This window comes from Rhinatrema bivittatum, chromosome 18 (assembly GCF_901001135.1).
Source record: "Rhinatrema bivittatum chromosome 18, aRhiBiv1.1, whole genome shotgun sequence".
NCBI lineage: Eukaryota > Metazoa > Chordata > Amphibia > Gymnophiona > Rhinatrematidae > Rhinatrema > Rhinatrema bivittatum.
Window position 1 is genome coordinate 1,052,226 of NC_042632.1, and position 18,399 is coordinate 1,070,624.

Here is an 18,399-nt window from a genome sequence, read left to right on the forward strand (position 1 = left end):
GTCGTTCCTGAGTCTCGTCTGAATCCATGTTCCAGTCTTCACTGCCCTGGCCTCCATCCGGCCTGCCGCTTCATGCCGTACCCTGCGGCAGGTCCGAAAGGGCTAGGAACGGTCGGAGGACTGTTCACAAGACCAACATTGCGTTGTTGGGTCTTCCGAAGCGTGCAGGTCCGGAGGAGGGCCTGTCTTCCATGTCACTCCAGCCCTGCTCCCATCCAGCCCATGCTTGGGCATGCCACGCCTCCCGCGGCACCTCTTCAGAGCCCTCTGGGGTCGAGCCGTGGCCCAAGGACACACATCACCCAGGAGTGGGCTCGCTCTCCTAGCGCTCCACAACAGCCACATCTCAAGAAAGATATAGTTGAAATGGAGAAGGGACAGAGAAGGGCAACCAAAATGATAAAGAGGATGGAACTGCTCCCTTATGAGGAAAGACTAAAGAGGTTAGGGCTGTTCAGCTTGGAGAAGAGGTCTTTAAAATCATGAGATATCTAGAACGGGTAAATGTGAATCGGTTATTTACTCTTTCTGACAATAGAAGGACTAGGGGGCACTCCATGAAGTTAGCATGTAGCACATTTAAAACTAGAGAAAATCCTTTTTCACTCAATGCATAATTAAACTCTGTCAGGGTGTAACATCCTTAAAAGGCTTCAGGAGCCTGCACACTTTTCTCCATTTCCAAAGACAATTCATGCAGAGGTATCTGCTTTTCCACTAGCCTCTGCAGCATAGCATGTAGGTAGAATTCCAGCAGATGCTCACATCTAAGATGCTTGTGAGACATCTAAAAATAATCATGCTTTTCACAGAGAAGATCCCCAGCCTTCACACTTTGTGGAAGTGCCCAGCTATTTTTCTGTACTTGATGGTGCACATGCTTTGAGTCCATGGACCCTAGCCCCAGGGACTCCTTCCCTACTAGTACAGGTATAAGCAAAGCATTGTACACCCTGGTATCCCTCATCAGATACTGCTTTATTAGAGCCACTGTCAGAGACAAATAACCCTTCATTAAGACTTCTGGCTCTCTCATCCAGCTGCCATCCTTCAGCATTTGTCTAATAGCTGCTAAAATATTGGCAGAGGTATGGGCACTGTCTGCTAGGTGAGTAAGCAGCAAAGCCCATCTACGTCCTGTTGCTCTGGCCCCTGTGGAGTTGCTGCCTGCTCCAGCCAGGGCCCATCAATGTGCTGTCAGAAAGAGGAAGGAGTGTGAGACATTTGCAGATGTCCAGATGTCGTTTGTTAAATGAACACTGCTTCCCTGTGCCTTTGCCAGCAGCACCTGTGCAAGCGACCACGGATATGCTTGTACAAACTGGGGATGACCTTTTTGCTGAAAGAGGTCTTGGAAGACACTTTATAATTTGGCGCTAACAGGGGCAGCAACCACCTGAGACCCATGTTCTCCACTACCTGCAGGGGCTGGTTGTCTATCGCGATCATCTCACCAATAGTCCTAGTAATCACTTTACATGTTCCTTGCCTCTTTCTCCATGACAGTGCCACCGAACACCACCCCATTTCCTCCATTGTGGGCTGTTGCTTCTTAGGTATAGCTGGGGACTGTTGCTACTGACCTGTCACCTGCCTGGTAGAAGAAACCAAAGGCTTAGAAGCAGCTTGAGGAACAGTTGTCTCCTTTTCAAATAGTGTCCTCTGTCTTGCAGAAGGGGCTTCTCTGACTACTGCTTCTACCACCATCCCCAGGTGCATATTGAAGAGGATGCTGCTGCTTCAGGTGATGTTCCATCCTAGAATTACTTAAATGGCCCACTTGCCTCCCTCAGCTGATGTCCTTCGTGCAATAGTTAGAACGTGCAAAGTGCGGGTCCTCCCTGATTTGAAAAAGGCTCCACATCACAGATTTGTTCGTGATCCCTTGCCTCTGTCTGCATCCTTGCAGGTGGATGTTCTGCCACTGAAGTGGCAGTGGTGGAAACAGATGGAGCTTGAGAAACTGGGGCAGAGGATTCACTCATCCTCCGTTCCTGTACTGTCAGTGTGGCCTGCTCTCCCTCACCAACATCCGTTTCTGCCTCTCTCTCTTCCATTACTGAAGTGGAGGCTAAAACAGTACTCATTAATTCTCCTAAGTCAGGGTCTGTAACTAACAGCTCTCCCATCACTGATTCAGGAAAGCCTGTATAAGGAGACTCTTCAAACTCTGATTCGGAAGACAAGGATGACATAACTGCTTTTGCTGCCAGTGCTTCACCGATGATTGATTGTGCTACCAGTGCTTTAGGGTTTTACCACTTGCACTTCAGCTTCCACAGGCAGTGATGGTGGTTGTACTCTATGGCTGCTGCCTGCCCTTTCCCTAACCTCCGACACAACAGGGTCTGGCTAAGATACAGCTGATACTGGCATATCCTCCTCCCAAAATTTCAATGCCTTGTGGCTTGACGTTGACATGCCTGCCTCTCCTGCTGTTTTGGATTTTTTAAAAAGCCCTTTTTATTTTGGTTGGGGGACTCACTGTTGTCTTGTGAAAGAATCCTTTCCCAACTATGGGCTTCCCATGGCCACTATCTTTGCCTAATATGATGTGATTTTATCAAGTGCTGTATCTGATACTGGGATTTAAATAATGGATTGGCCAAAAGATGTTTTAATCTGTATTATTTTCAATCAGGTGAATGCATGTGGCACTGAATGAACTGAGTGTTCACTCTGTGTGTGTATAAGGTTGAAAAAAACACAGAGAATTCACTACAGTACTTTTTTAATATACTGTATTTTCCTCTTCAGACTGGTGCACTGAACAACATACACACACACAAAGCAGAGAATGACAGATAATGCTATAATTGTGCACAAGTGCAGCCGTGTGTATACTAGTACTGTAGTAACAAAATTAATCTTCAAAGTGGCTGGTTGTACTTTTGATAGTGACTGCCTGCTTTCTGCATTGACTCTGGTACATAGAACCAGACAGACATAGAGCATAGAAAAAGCCTGTCTAGCTTGGGTACTCTGGCACAGCTAGCATAGCACTGTCTAAAGCTAGCTGCCTGCCTGGCACAGTTGCTGGTTCACTGCAACAGGTCCAGACTAAATCACTACACTGGAGATAGAAGATGCAACCCCAAAGGGGAGAAAAGACTTAACACCCAAACTTTGCTCTTCAGTAGCAGTGTCAGTGAGATGTTACAATAAAAAAATAAATAAATAAAACCTGTGTAGATGAACACAGTAGCCAAAAGGATTGGAATAGAGGAATGTTTCTGATGTTGAACAAGAGTGCACTGTTGATTTAGAACATTGTGGAATCTATAAAACAATACAGAGTTCACACAACAGCTCGAGAGAAAGATCCAAATGCTAGCTGAAAACGTCTGCACATACTATAAGAAGAATAGACAGAGCAGTTATTCGCTGAATTAGAACAATGCTTCACTCTGATAAATTCCTTTAATTTATCAGTCTGATTTCCTTGACAACAGATCCCATGAATCATAGGTACTAGGGCTGGTTGCTATGGAGACTCCCACATGACTAACCTGAGCCTCAAATAGCCAGGCTCTATTCTTTACAATGCAGCCAATGCTTTTCTATAGGAAAATGAAAACAAATGAAACTAATGTCATATGCTTCATTTGTGGGACTTGCTCTTTCTTTTTCAGTGGACAACAAATCAAACTAAAAGGGATATTCATTGTGGATTGGCCATTTGTTTTAAACAAATACACATCCCTACTAAAAACAGATGTAACCCTTTCTCAGATGGGGCACATAAAATGTGATCTAGTTCTGGTTTCTTTCTATTGTGTGTATGGAGATGCAGTCCTGTTTTTCCATGTGTGCAAAGGGGTGAAGACCAGTACTGGATAAGCTTATTCTACTTAAGTAAGTTGAATGCCAGTCCTTCAGGCGAGTTCAGTAAGGAAGGTGGATCAAGCAGATGGTATAGGGGATCCATGCCCAGAGACAAAAAGGGTATGTGGTTGGTCTTAACTGGATAGGGATCTCAAACTTTAAAAATAGCCTATACTCTCTGTGCATAAAACGCATGTAGTGCCAGCAGACACATCTGCAGAGAAGGAGGCATTCCTGGGGGCTGAGACAGGAAGAGCTTAGCACATACATCCATATACACAGGTATACACATACCTGTTTGAAATCCTTGCTAACCTGCGCATTTCCACTGGATTTACCTGCACAAATAATAAGTGCAGGTCTGTGCATGTACGTTTTTTGACCTAATAATGTCATTACTATTTATGATTTCTATAGCTTTCAAACTGTGATCTTCCTATTACTGATGTATCTGATACATTTTGGAGAGCCCAATTTGCCGCACTACATTGCTGTCCTGCTGAAAAGTGAGATAAAATGACACATCACTTCCACAAAAGTGCACGTGTATGTTTTACTACATGCACAGTTTATATACCTATTTTATAAAAGTGTGCACATATAATTTATGCATTAAACAATGTTAACGTGCACAAAATAACCCTCAGTTTATATGTGGAAGCAGAGAAGCAGGTATTTTATAAAGTTGACTGATATATGCATGTGCCTTTTAAGAAAATACTTAAGCAGATACTTCCAAGCAGCAGTTTACTGAGACCTTCACTAGTTGACCCTTTCCAGACCTTCACCAGGTCACTCACACCTTTCACCACTTGCTCCCAAAAAAACTGCAGACAACGGAGAGTCAAATATTTAATTCTTGATTAGCAAGTGTAAAACCATGTGTGTAAGTTAGATGATGCATGCACATTAGTTTATAAAATATGTAAATGTATTTAAAATATTTCTTGCCCACACCATCCAAAGTTCGGGAAGGGGAACAAAATAACATGCGAAATGAAACCACACACAATATGCAAATGTATTTAAACGGACCTATATATAAAAACAACTTTTGTGTAGATCTTTAATGCATTCAAGTGGACTAACGCAACATTCACTTTACTTGACATAAGAAAGAGGATCAGAAGATGTTCCCATGTAATCTAAGACAGGATGATCTAGTTCTGGTTTCTTTCTGTTGTGTGTATGTAGATGCAATCCTGTTTTTCCATGTGTGCAAAGGGGCAAAGACCAGGACTGGATGAGCTTATTCTAGATAAAATGGATTTACCTAGGAATCCCAATCAGGAATCTGAGTACTGCTGTCTTGATGGTCCTTTAAATCAGGGGTTCTCAACCCAGTCCTCAGGACACACCTAGCCAGTCAGGTTTTCAGGATATCCACATGAGATTGATTTGCATGCACTGTCATTATTTTATGCAAATTCACTTCATGCACATTCATTGCAGATATCCTGAAAACTTGACTGGCTAGGTGTGTCCCAAGGACTGGGTTGAGAACCTCCGCTTTAGATGTGGGAGTTGAAAATAGTGTAACATGCATCATAGCTGCACTAGTGCAAATCACTTTAATGGTTCAAAGCCCCTGACATTAACATGAGGCAATGAATTATTGCAACACAAATATAATACACAAAGAACTTGGGACATCAAAGATTTACCTGCATTTCAAAATTCTTGTTTGCCAGGAACTTCTGATTCATGGTTTCAGCGAATTTATTAATAGCTCTTAAGAATACCCTAGAAAGAGAAGATCATCAACACAATATCATGCCATATGTCATTTCCAAGAACAAGTATTTAAAGCAGTCATGAGGTATGCACAGTAGAGATGTGTATCGTGTGATCGATCGTCTTAACGATCGATTTCGGCTGGGGGGGGAGGGAATTGAATCGTCGCGGTTTTGTTTTTGTAAATATCGTGTAAATCGAAAATCGGGGAGGGCGGGAAAACCGGAACACTAAAACATCCCTAAAACCCACCCTGACCCTTTAAAATAAATCTCCCACCCTCCCGAACTCCCCCCAAATGTCTTAAATTACCTGGGGTCCAGTGGGGGGGTCCCGTTGTGATCTTCCACTCTCGGGCTACGGGTGCGTTGATAGAAAATGGCGCCGGCGCTACCTTTGCCCTGTCATCAGGGCAAAGGTAGCGCCGGCGCCATTTTGCTTCCTGTCCCCCGACGTCACGAGCGTAGGACATCGCTCCCGGACCCCCGCTGGACCCCCAGGGACTTTTGGCCAACTTGGGGGGGCCTCCTGACCCCCACAAGACTTGCCAAAATTCCAGCGGGAGTCCGGGAACGACCTCCTGCATTCGAATCGTGTTGCCATACGGCCGGCGCCATTTTGCAATATGGCCCGAGAGCGGAAGATCACAATGGGACCCCCCCACTGGACCCCAGGTAATTTAAGACATTTTGGGGGGGTTTGGGAGGGTGGGGGATTTATTTTAAAGGGTCGGGGTGGGTTTTAGGGATGTTTTAGTGTGCCGGTTTTCCTGCCCTCCCCCTTCCCCTCCCCCTTCCCCCGATTTATGATTTTTGACGATAAATCGGGGGAATTCCTATTAAATATCGCCTCTAACGATTTTTGACGATTTAAAATATATCGGACGATATTTTAAATCGTCAAAAAACAATTCACATCCCTAAGAATAAGTGTAGTACTGGGCCACCACTTTAGAAAGTGATGAGGTCTTGCAGTGCTTTTCCACTGTCTGCATGTGATCTTTGAAATGTCCCTTTCTCCCTCTCTCTGCCTAACGACATATTAATCACAGCATTTCATTTCCCCTTTGAAAATTGCTATACTTTATATTTATTTATTTATTTATTTATTTTATTTATTTAGAACTTTTCTATACCGTCATTCAGTAGGCTGCTTGCAGGCTTCTGAAATATTACACAGTTCAATACACTGAGGTCAGTGTGGATGAAAAGTGTCAGAGCAATCCTTATTATTAATCATTTGTATATTTAGACCAGATATGCACAGCAATGTACAGAAACATAGAGAGTGTAATTTTATAACTTATGGGTAACTTATGAGGCAGCTATGCACATAAGTTACACCAATTTTGAAAGCAAACATATGTGAGTATTTATTTATAAACATTTGTTGGTCGCAGACTCCAAAGATCACAGCAACTCCACAATAATCACATTTATAATTAAAACAAGATCAATCAAAATATAAAATACAAAACATAGAATACATCAATAAATTGTATTATTGGATTATACATCCAAATACACCAGGAGCAAAGATCTATTCTTATCTTGTTATTTCTGCAAAGAACAACCATGTTTTTAACCCTTTCCTAAAGTTCTTTTCATTAGCCAGCAATCGCAATTGGGTTGGTAGAGCGTTCCATAGTATTGGACGGGCAATGTAAAATGCATGGTTACGCAATTCACCCAGATGGCCTTCTTATATGGACAGAATATGTAATAAACATTGGCTCGATTATCTCAAACTACATTCAGTAATGTAAACATTAAGACACATACCTAACCCTTCTAACTGCATTCTATGCAAAATTTTAAATATTAGGATAAGTATTTTATACTGGATTCTCACTTCAACTAGAAGCCAATGTAAGTTATAAAGTACGGGTGTAATGTGATCGTACTTCCCAATCCCAGCCAAGATTCTTGCGGTGGAATTTTGCAATAATTGTAGGGGCCTTATAGTTTTCAATGGCACTCTCAACAACAACATAAGAACATAAGAAATTGCCATGCTGGGTCAGACCAAGGGTCCATCAAGCCCAGCATCCTGTTTCCAACAGAGGCCAAACCAGGCCTCAAGAACCTGGCAAGTATCAAAACACCAAGAAGATCCCATGCTACTGATGCAATTAATAGCAGTGGCTATTCCCTAAGTAAACTTGATTCATAGCAGTTAATGGACTTCTCCTCCAAGAATTTATCCAAACCTTTTTTGAACCCAGCTACACTAACTGCATTAACCATATCCTCTGGCAACAAATTCCAGAGCTTTATTGTGCGTTGAGTGAAAAAGAAGTTTTTCCGATTAGTCTTAAATGTGCTACTTGCTAACTTTATGGAATGCCTCCTAGTCCTTCTATTATCTGAAAGTGTAAATAACCGAGTCACATCTACTCGTTCAAGACCTCTCATGATCTTAAAGACCACTATCGTCTCTTCTCCAAGCTGAACAGCCTTTCCTCATAGGGGAGCTGTTCCATCCCCTTTATTATTTTGATCGCCCTTCTCTGTACCTTCTCCATCACAACTATATCTTTTTTGCGATGCGGCGACCAGAACTGTAAACAGTATTCAAGGTGTGGTCTCACCATGGAGCGATATAGAGGCATTATGACATTTTCTGTTTTATTAACCATTCCCTTCCTAATAATTCCTAACATTCTGTTTGCAATAATCAATTCCAAAGAAAATTAACATGTGCAACACTTGTCTGACATCATCCAATCCTAACTAAGGCTTCAGATGTTTCAACACTTATAATTTATATTATCCAGACTTAACCAGTTTCTTGAAATGTATTTTCATACTTAACTTTGTCAAGCATCACACACAAATCACAGAGCAGCATAAACAATAGAAGTTTCTTTTCCATCAAATCTAAAAACAGGCAAATCAATTTGAAGTGACTTGTGCATCTACAGATGGTACAAAACGCCGCAGCCAGAATCCTAACTAACACTAATAAAAGAGACCATATCACCCCCATCTTGAGCAACCTCCACTGGCTACCCATCAAACAGAGAATCCTATTTAAAACCTTAACCATTATTCATAAAGCAATTCACAACATCGCACCTATATCACTACAAACTCAACTTCGTCCACACTTATCCTCCAGACCCATCAGAAGCGCCTACAAAGGCACTTTAGTCGCAGCTCCAGCTAAATCAACACTAAGAAAAAGAACACTCTCAACTGCGGGACCACACCAATGGAATGCTCTCCCACCAGACCTACGCCTCGAACCCAGTCTACCAGAATTCAAAAAAAAGTTAAAAACCTGGCTCTTCAGGCAAGCTTTCCAATTTCCAGAATGTAACTAGGCACCTTCTCTGACCTCTTTTTAGCTCCTTTCACTGTATCGTGTCACTAACACCATAGATACTTAATTTATACACTTACTTACGCGCAGTTTTATTTAACAGTCAGTATTCATATACTATATAACTGTATAGTTATTTATTATTACTCCTTTGTACCCCTGAGAATAAATTGTTCCTAGTTTGTCCCCTTCTCACTGCAACTATCATGCACATCGTCTTAACCCAGTCAATCCACATAACTTGGATCATCTTTATCCAGCTGTTAATTTGCAAAGTTTAATCCGCTAACTATATTCAGAACAAGAAGGCGTTTGGTGGTTCGGTGTCGCTATTCAAAGTTCCTTGTAAAAAGTTGAACCCACATATTGTTTCAAAATACGAAAAATGTTAAATGGTTTATTGTTACTGTTCAATGTTCCTTGTAATAAGCCCAGGTCGGACCGCTCCAACCAGGGTAACTTATTGTTTATTGTAAACCGGATTGATTTGTATTGTATACAGGAATTCCGGTATATAAAAATTATAAATAAATAAATAAATAAATAAATAAGTAAATAATTTTGGTTTTATTCACATGTAATAACAGTCTACTGGAAAACATCCAGTTCTTTATAGCCTGCAAATAAGGTTTCCATTTCTTACAATGTGGATGACCATGATGCTTTTGCAGGAAAAAAGGACTATATGTAATCTCAAAGGTTTTAAACATTAGCCCCAAGCCTTCAAGCAATTTGCACAGCGGGGCCAAATAACATTAAATAATGTGGCCAAACAGTACCCTGTGGTACTCCCCTTTCTACATCAACCCAATCAGAACTCCCATTATTGGAAGATACTTTAAATGTGTGTCCCTTTAAAAAAGAACTAAACCAATCAAATACTGTGTTAAATTCAGCTAAACACATCAGCAGTATCTGATGATTATGCATATCAAAGGCTGCTGACACGTCGAGGAGCACTAATATATACAATTGTCCACAATTAAAGCCTCTAAAAATGGTAGATGTGAATAGGTTATGTTCACGTTCAGATAATAGAAGGACTAGGAGGCATTCCATGAAGTTAAAGGAGGGTCTCTGTATTGTAATTTTTCCTAAAACCATACAGGTAGATTTTAAAAGCATTGCTCACGCAAAAACGGCCCTATACGTGTGTATGTGGGTTGCATGCATGCAATGCAAATTTTAAAAAGTCAGGAAGTATGTGCATACATACCTGTGCATGCATCAAGAATAAGGAAGCAGAAAAGGGGTGGGGTATGGCTCTAACCCCATATTTTGCAAAGGCTGATCATGGCAACACGTGCCATGTTACCTGCGAAGCCTTCCTAGACTTGGAGGCTGCAGGGAATTTCATTGACAGTAGACTAGTTCAACACCTGGGATTCCTGTAAAAGGGCTGGAATCACTCTTAACCATTTCATCACTTTACAGTGAATGCTTGCTCGGTCAACTACTGATGGCAACTGCCCCCCCCCCTCCCCCCCTTACTCTTAATATCAGAGTTTTTCACCAAAAACGAGTAACATTCTATGTTTTCCCCAGGTCAATTAACTATGTCACCTTGGTCCTCCCCTGGCTTCAACTACACAACCCCAGGATTGACTTGTGTTTCAGAGAGATTGCCACTTGGGGGAAAAAATGTTTCCAGCACTGTTTGAAACCCATGCTTCCTTTGGTGACTCTCACTCTCGCAGCCTTGCTGCTGCTGCCACTGAGTCTCCCTCAGCCCTGTGTGGCCTTTGCAGATGTCTTCAACAAAAAACAAGCTGACAGCCTACCACCACACTGAGCCTATGAGTTTTCCCCAGTTTGATTGACATCAAACTGGGGAAAACTCCACCATGAGGTAGGGAGTACCCACTCTGTTTTGGAGATGCAGACCATATCTGAGTATATTAAAGAAAACCTGGAGTGAGGCTTAATCCATTCTTCTATGTCTCTGGCAGGGGCAGGATTCTTCTTCATTGGCAAAAATGATGGGTTACTGTAGCTTTGCATCAATAAAAGGGCTTGAATGCTATCACAAAGAAATCGCTATCCTCTGCCACTCATCTCGGAATTATTTAACAGGCTCCATGGAGCTACTATTTTTACTAAGTTGGACCTATGGGGAACCTACAACCTAATAAGAATCCACATGGTAGACGAGTGGAAGACCTCACTTATTACCCAGGATGGGCACCATGAATATTTGGTTATGCCCTTCGGTTTATGCAATGCCCTACCATCTTCCAGAATATGATCAACAAGCTCTTCAGCTCATATATGTGGATGACATCCTTGTTTATTCTTGATCTCAAATTCAACACCATGAGCAGGTGAAAGCTATCCTCCAATGGCTGACTGAGAACTGACTCTGCGAAGTTGGAGAAATGCTCATTTGAACAAACCGATCTATCCTTCCTCAGCTATATAATCTCAGATCAAGGACTGAAAATGGACCCAGACAAACTTTCGGCAATATGAGATTGGCCTCAACCCACGGACCTTAAGTCTCTCCAACAACTCTTGGGATTTACCAACTATTATCGGCAATTTATCCAGGATTACTCATGTATTGTGGTTACTCTCACCTCACTGACCAGAAAGGGGGTCAATATACGGAATTGGCTAGAGGAAGCAGTCCGGGCATTTCATCTACTGAAATCAGCCTTTCTCGATGCTTCTTGGCTGAAACACCCTTAGAAAACAAAACCTTCTTTCTGGAGGTAGATGCTTCCACTATTGGAGCTGGAGTGGTACATTATCAGCCATGCTCCTTCTGTAAAATATTTGTACCGGCAGAACAGAAGTACACCATTGGGGATTGGGAACTTCTAGTTATTAAGCTTGCCCTACAGGAATGACAACACATGCTAGAGGAAGTCTATCATCTGATTACTATCTTTACAGACCATAAAAACTTGCAATACCTACAGAAGGCTCAGAGATTAAATCCCCACCAGGCAAGATGGTCGCCAAGCCCTGGACAAGTTCTCAGTGGAGTACAACATAAAAATAATAAAATTAAAAAATACAATCAATAAAAATATAATACAAATAATAGATGCAGAATACCATTAAAAAAGAAAACCCTAGTAGACCTATAAAGATCTCAATTAACATGATTAGAAAAATTAGTAGAGATATGCATGCCAAAGAAATTTGTTTCAGTTTGTTTTTTTGTTTCTGGTTATTTTTTCCCCCTTTTCATTTGTTTAATGTTTATTTAAGTGTGGCTCATTTGCTGAACTAAAATAAACATAAATCCCTCTCTCAAAAAACCCTACAATGGGCATCCCTGCGGCCCTTTAACTCCCCTCTCCTAAGAAACTTATGGGGCCTAGACCTATCCAGTCAGGCTAAGCTGAGCCCAGCCAGGGTTTCCCTGAGTCCTTTTGATTCCACTTCCTACCCCTGTGAAATCTGTTGTGGCTGGGGACTTCCTCAGTCATCACTTACCACGTCTCATAGACTTCTATGGGGATCTTGGAGCAAGAAAGAGGAGGAATTCATGCCCACTCACTCCTGCCCTGTCACAATCCTTTTAAAAATAGTGCCAGTCGGCCCTGAGACTGGCACCAGTTTTATAAGGGATACCAGTAGGCCAGGAGTAAGTAAGTATCACCCCTCCCCTTTCTTGCTCCAGGACCCCCATGAAAGGGGTAAGTGGGGACTGGGCAGGTTCCTGATCCCAACATATTTCTAAGGGATTGGGGGGGAGGGGGGCAGGGTCAAAGGGGCCCAGCTGGATTTGGCTCATCCCAGCCAGATAAGCTTGGCACTGTATTTTTCTTGGGGGGGGGGGGGGGGAGGCATGGAAGGGGGATTAGTTAGGCCAGGGAGGTCCCAGAAATGCCCCTAGAAGAAGTGATAGAGGCAGAGGCCTTTTTGTGGGGGTAAATAAACCAAAATGTTTGAGTACCATTTTGGGGTATTTTTGGACAAGGCCATTTGTGATTTGTTCCATTCAAAGCAAACTGAAATGGCCTTTTCTGATTTGGATCTGCCATTCATTTAAAACAAATGCATATCTTTAAAAAAAACAGTAAAGAAAACAAAAACAGTAAAAACAATCCTAGTCCTAGCCAGCATGATTAGCGAGAACTTGATATGGAACAAAACCAGTGTACCCTGCCAGCAAAGCAGAAAACAGTATTTAGAAGTGTAGCTCTTCAGATCACAGGAAATTCCTGCCCATTTCTGTTGTTTTCTTTTTACCTGTTCTGCACCAGACTCATGGTCATCCAGTCTGAAGGGTAAACATTCTTCCCTATTAGATCTTTGAACATTATGAATGTTTCCATCAAAAAGTCCTAAGAATAAGAAGAAAAAGGGAACACAATTTTGCAAGGTCCAGCTCTCAAATTACTAGCAGCAAATCCTGGAACAATGTCCTAGATATGTGGAAGAGCACAGTACAAGAATGTTACCCAGTTCTCTACATTTTATTAAAAAGCATTAACTGGACATTTCTGCTCCCATTGAGAACCTAAATGACTAGAGTGCAAGGGTAATACCCTGTCTAACTATGTCTATGGCCATAGAACGAGATGGCAGTTAAGCACCACAGATCTCATTTAGTCTGCTGAATTTCCTTCCTATTGCAGGAGCATAGACTTCACTTGATTTCTGGCTTTCCTTTCATTTTTTTGAGACTAAACTAATATTTTTGCCATGTTAGTCCATTTGGCTATATACAGTAAAGTTTAATATGTTTGTTGACCTAAATTACTTTCTTACTTTATTTTTTCATGTCACCCCCAGGGGTCATCCTGGTTTCCTCCAGAGAACCTTGTGCCGGGCCAGTAAATAGTCTAGACTGATGTGATATTAGCATTCTCCAGAGAGTTGGGGTTGGAGATTTTGAAGTAGTCATCAGTGTGTGGAGTAGACTGTCATTATGAAGTGAGTACAAAGAACCTACCCCCCCTTCTGAGAAACTCAAAGGCTACTATAAGAGGCAAAAGTAGATCACTTCTGGACTCTTTATCCAGGAGGATAACTATTACTAGTGTCTCAATGTGTAAGTACCATGGGGACACTCCCATTAAGGACATAAGAGGTGGAACTTGAACTTCAAGCTCCATGGAAGAAAACTGGTAGGTGGAATGCTTCGTTAAGTTTTCCTGTAAATATGTGTACAAATTCAGTAATACAAATCTAATACACAGATCCAAAAACAGGTCAAGCTGAAATTAACATTCACTATTTATTTATGTATATTTGATTATCCAACATTCCCAAAAGCATCATAGGGGCTTACAATAAAATCATAATATAAACATACTACAATAAATTAAATCCAACCTCTCCATCCCACAATTCAATCAATATCCCACTACATATAACAACTCTTCAAAAAACAGACTACAAAACATCAGATCCAAAGGCCAAGCTAAATAACCAGGTCTTTATCAACTTCCAAGATCTCAGGACACCTGATTCCAAATGTGAGGAGCAAATTGACTAAAGGCAGTACTAGAGTTACTGTCAACTAAGCCAAAAATGACCAAAGGGATTGCAATCAACAACTGACAGGGGTGAGTAAACATTTTGAGCCATGATCCCCCTTATACATAGATAGATAGATAGATAGATAGATGTAGTATATTGGATCTAGGTTTTAAATAACAATGATATGTGAGTACCTAAAATGGTATATCCATCAGAGAAACCTAAAATAGGATAAGTAATAGGGATGTGCATTCGTTTGTGACGAAATAGGAGATAAGAGACGATATTTCCTATTTCGTCGCATTTCGGGGGGGCAATGAAACGATAAGAAAACCCACAAAATTTCGTGTGGTTTTCTTATTGTTTTTGGGGGGGGAGAAAGGGCACATTAAAAAAAAACCCAAACCCACCCCAACCCTTCAAATTTAATTAACTACAACCCCCCATCCTCCCGACTCCCCAAGACTTGCCCGACACCTCCCCCCCCCCCCCCCCAAGACTTAGCGAAAGTCCCTGGTGGTCCAGCGGGGTCCTGGGAGCGATTTCCCCTCTCGGGCCATTGGCTGCCAGTAATCAAAATGGCGCCGATGGCCTTTTGCCTTTACTGTGTGACAGGGGCTATCGGTCCATTGGTTGACCCCTGTCACATGGTAGGAGCAATGGATGGCCCGCGCCATCCATTGCTCCTACCATGTGACAGGGGTCAACCAATGTGAAAGAGGCCGGCCAATGGCACCAATAGCCCCTGTCACACAGTAAGGGCAATGGGCCATTGGCGCCATTTTTATTACTGGCAGCCGACGGCCCGAGAGCGGTAGATCACTCCAGGGACCCCCGCTGGACCACCAGGGAATTTCGGTAAGTTTTGAGGGGTCGGGAGGGTGGGAGGTTGCAATTAATTAAATTGGAAGGGTTGGGGCGGGTTTCGGGTATTGGTTAGGAGGCAGCCGAAATAAAATCCCACTGCGGGCCAATAATGAAGGCCGAACTGAAAGGTTCGGCCGAATCACATCTCTAGTAAGTAACACCATTAATGTTTTAAATGATTTGGAAGATGCTTAATACTGAATGTTTATTCCCCCACACGTGTAAAATACAGGGGTTACACGCACGGCTGGGCCTTGCACGCACTACGTACATTTTAGAAAGAGACCCAGCTGTGCACATAACCCCCGTTACACGCACAAGAGCCGGGCCTCGGCAAAAAGGTGGCCTGGGGGGCGGGGAGGGGTGGTCCAGGTGGCGTGTCGGGGCGGAGCTGGAGGCGGCCGGTACAGCGGCCATTTGTCTCTGTGCCAGGGGATTACACATTGGCAGCCTGCTAAATTTACACTGGAAAGAAGGAGGAAGTTTCTATCTATGCGACCTGATGTCATTTTTTTGGGGGCTTCCTGTATTATCAGGCATCTATGTAAATGTTTTGTTACATTGAATTCAGTGAGTTATAGTTTTTTTTACCCCAAACTGTTAAGAAATGTCATCGATGCCCAACTTAATATGCCTCCCTCTTCCTCCTAATGGTTGGTCTATTTAGAGAAGGTAGTTTTGCTTAGGCACCAATCAGTATTTTGTCTTGTTTTCTTAATGCATGGTTGCCCTATGATCATTTTCTAAATGCCCCCTAGTATATGGTGATACATATTGAGGATATTGTATTTTTGGCTTATGTTTCTTTATCAAATATATTTGTATTTGAATTAAAAAAAAAACAGGCCAAGTTTTCAGCATATCCACAATGAATATGCATGAGATAGATTTGCATACAATGGAGGCAGTGCATGCAAATTTCTCATGCATATTTATTGTAGATATTCTGAAAACCTGGCTTGTTTGTGGCACTTGAGGACTGGAGGTCGCTATCCCTGCACTAGAGGAAAGGAGAGTATGATATAATGTAGACATTCAAATACCTCAAAAGGATAAATGATTCACAAGAGGCAAGATACCATAGTACAAGATACCATAATATGATGTTTACAGAAGTTAGATTCAGGAGTAACCGAAGTAAATATTTTTTCATAAAGAGTGGTGGAAGAAAGTACACAAGGTTTCTATCTGAAGCTGTAGGTTTGAACTCCTGGACATGTAGATACCCTCTCCTCCAAACATGAATCTCTCCTTCATCATCCATACTATGTTGGAGGGGGTTTGGTGTTCATATACGGCCAAATTTTAAAACCCCCACGCATGCAAAAAATGGAGGTTACGCGTGTGGCCAGGCCTTGCACGCACCACGCGCATCTTCAAAGGAGCCCGGCCACGCGCGTAATCCCCATTATGTGCCGAAGTGCCAGGCCCAGTTAAAGGGGCAGTCCGGGGCGGGGCTGGAGGCAGCCAGTACAGCAGCCATTTGCCGCTGTACTGGGAAAGGGTAATCAATTAATGTTGTAATTATAATATATCTATTATTATGTATTTATTGAATCTTTCCTCTTTTATGATTATTTTATTGATGTTGAACACTTTGTAAATCATTATGATGGAATATTTATTAATGAAGGTATATAAAACCTGATAAATAAATAAATAAATACTGCTCCGTTGGAGCAGTAAACAACAAAGTAAAAAAATGGACAGGTAGGAGAAAGGGTTTAGAGGGTGGGGAGGAGAGGGGAAGGGAGTTTAAGGTAATTGGTAGGGAAGTTCCCTCCCAGTCTGCTCCTTAATTAGAGCGGACTGGGAGGGAACTGGGGAAGGACAGGATGCATTGCTGCACAACATTTGCGAAACTGTACCCCCCCCCCTTGCACGCGTGGGCCCATCGATTTTATAACATGCGCGCGCATATTATAAAATCGGCATGTCCATGTGTGCGCATCGGGTACTGCACGCGCCTATTAAAATCTACCCCATACTGTATACACGTTTGGTTGTCCTGGATATTTAAGAAGATAAGAACAAAAGAAATTGCCATGCTGGGTGTTGCGCCCGGTCGCAGATGGCTGCGACCTTTGCTGCTCACCTCAATTTGCCCAGTAGCTCCGATTCTGGCTAAGATGGCCACCTCTGCCTCTGCACGCCGACCTCCCTGGCATTCCTGGGATGGCGTGGGCGATCCCAGTCACCATCTTGAATCTGATGTGACCTAAGGCATGCGCGCGCGCACCTGCCTCCTTCTTGTGCATGTCATGGCGGGAACCTCGGGGGCATCCCTCCCACATGACGTCACTGCCTACGTGTATTTAAGCCTACTGGACTTTTCTACCTACGAGTTAGCAAGGATTCCATCTTGCTCAATTCCTTCCTCTGAGATGCCTTGCCTCACTGTTCCTTTGTTCCAGACTGAGTGACTCAGGTACCACTCCTCGGGGGCCTTGCTGCACTCAGGGCTATCCGCTCCTCGGAGAGCCTTATCTGCCTGTCTCACCTTCTCCAGCTAAGTGAGTTCTCTCGCCGCTGCCGCGGATGACCCTTCACTATTCCTGCTCTTGTCTCCGCTGCTGCTACAACAAATTCTCTACTTCAACATCATGGAGTGAGTACAAGACCTGCTCTTAATTACTGCTTCCATCTTGCTGTGTGGATCCTCGGGTTACTTCGCTTTGTGGCCCACTACCGGATCCATGCTGTCTTGTGCCAGTTGCCAACATCTATCTCCGGCCTACCCCGTGCTGCGGACCACTACCGGAGCTACCTCGCACAAAGCCTACCAAGAAGCAAGTATTCCCTGGGTTACCCCGATCTGCGGACCACTACCGGAGAATCCATCCCAGGTCTTCCTAATCCAGGTCTGAGTTTACAAACCCGCTCCTCGAGTTTTCTCTTTGCTGTATAATAAGTATTCTCTGACTCCTGTGTCCATCACTGCTGAGACCCTGCCTGTCGTGGAGAGTCCCCAAAGGGCTCCACCCTGTGGGTGGAGTCAACTCTCTCCACGACCCAAGGGCCCACAAACCAAGTTCAAACATAACAGATTGCTCACTCCATAAACCCGGCTCAGCTCTTAGCCTTACAGGCCATTCCTGGCCTGGCCCAATAGATTTCTGAGTAACAGAGAACTTTGGAGTCATTGACTACCGCCTTTAATCAGCTGAATACCAGACTGAATGCTTCTTCTACTCCTGATTTGAGTTCATC

General features: G+C 42.9%; 1 protein-coding gene across 1 annotated transcript in view; it reads right to left on the reverse strand.

Annotated features, from left to right (window-relative positions):
* LOC115079628 (dedicator of cytokinesis protein 2-like) overlaps positions 1-18,399 on the reverse strand; it is a 991,955-nt gene that overhangs the window by 318,166 nt on the left and 655,390 nt on the right. The window contains 2 exon segments of the mRNA XM_029583335.1: positions 5,490-5,568; positions 13,087-13,181. Coding sequence (XP_029439195.1) covers positions 5,490-5,568; positions 13,087-13,181 — 174 coding nt within the window.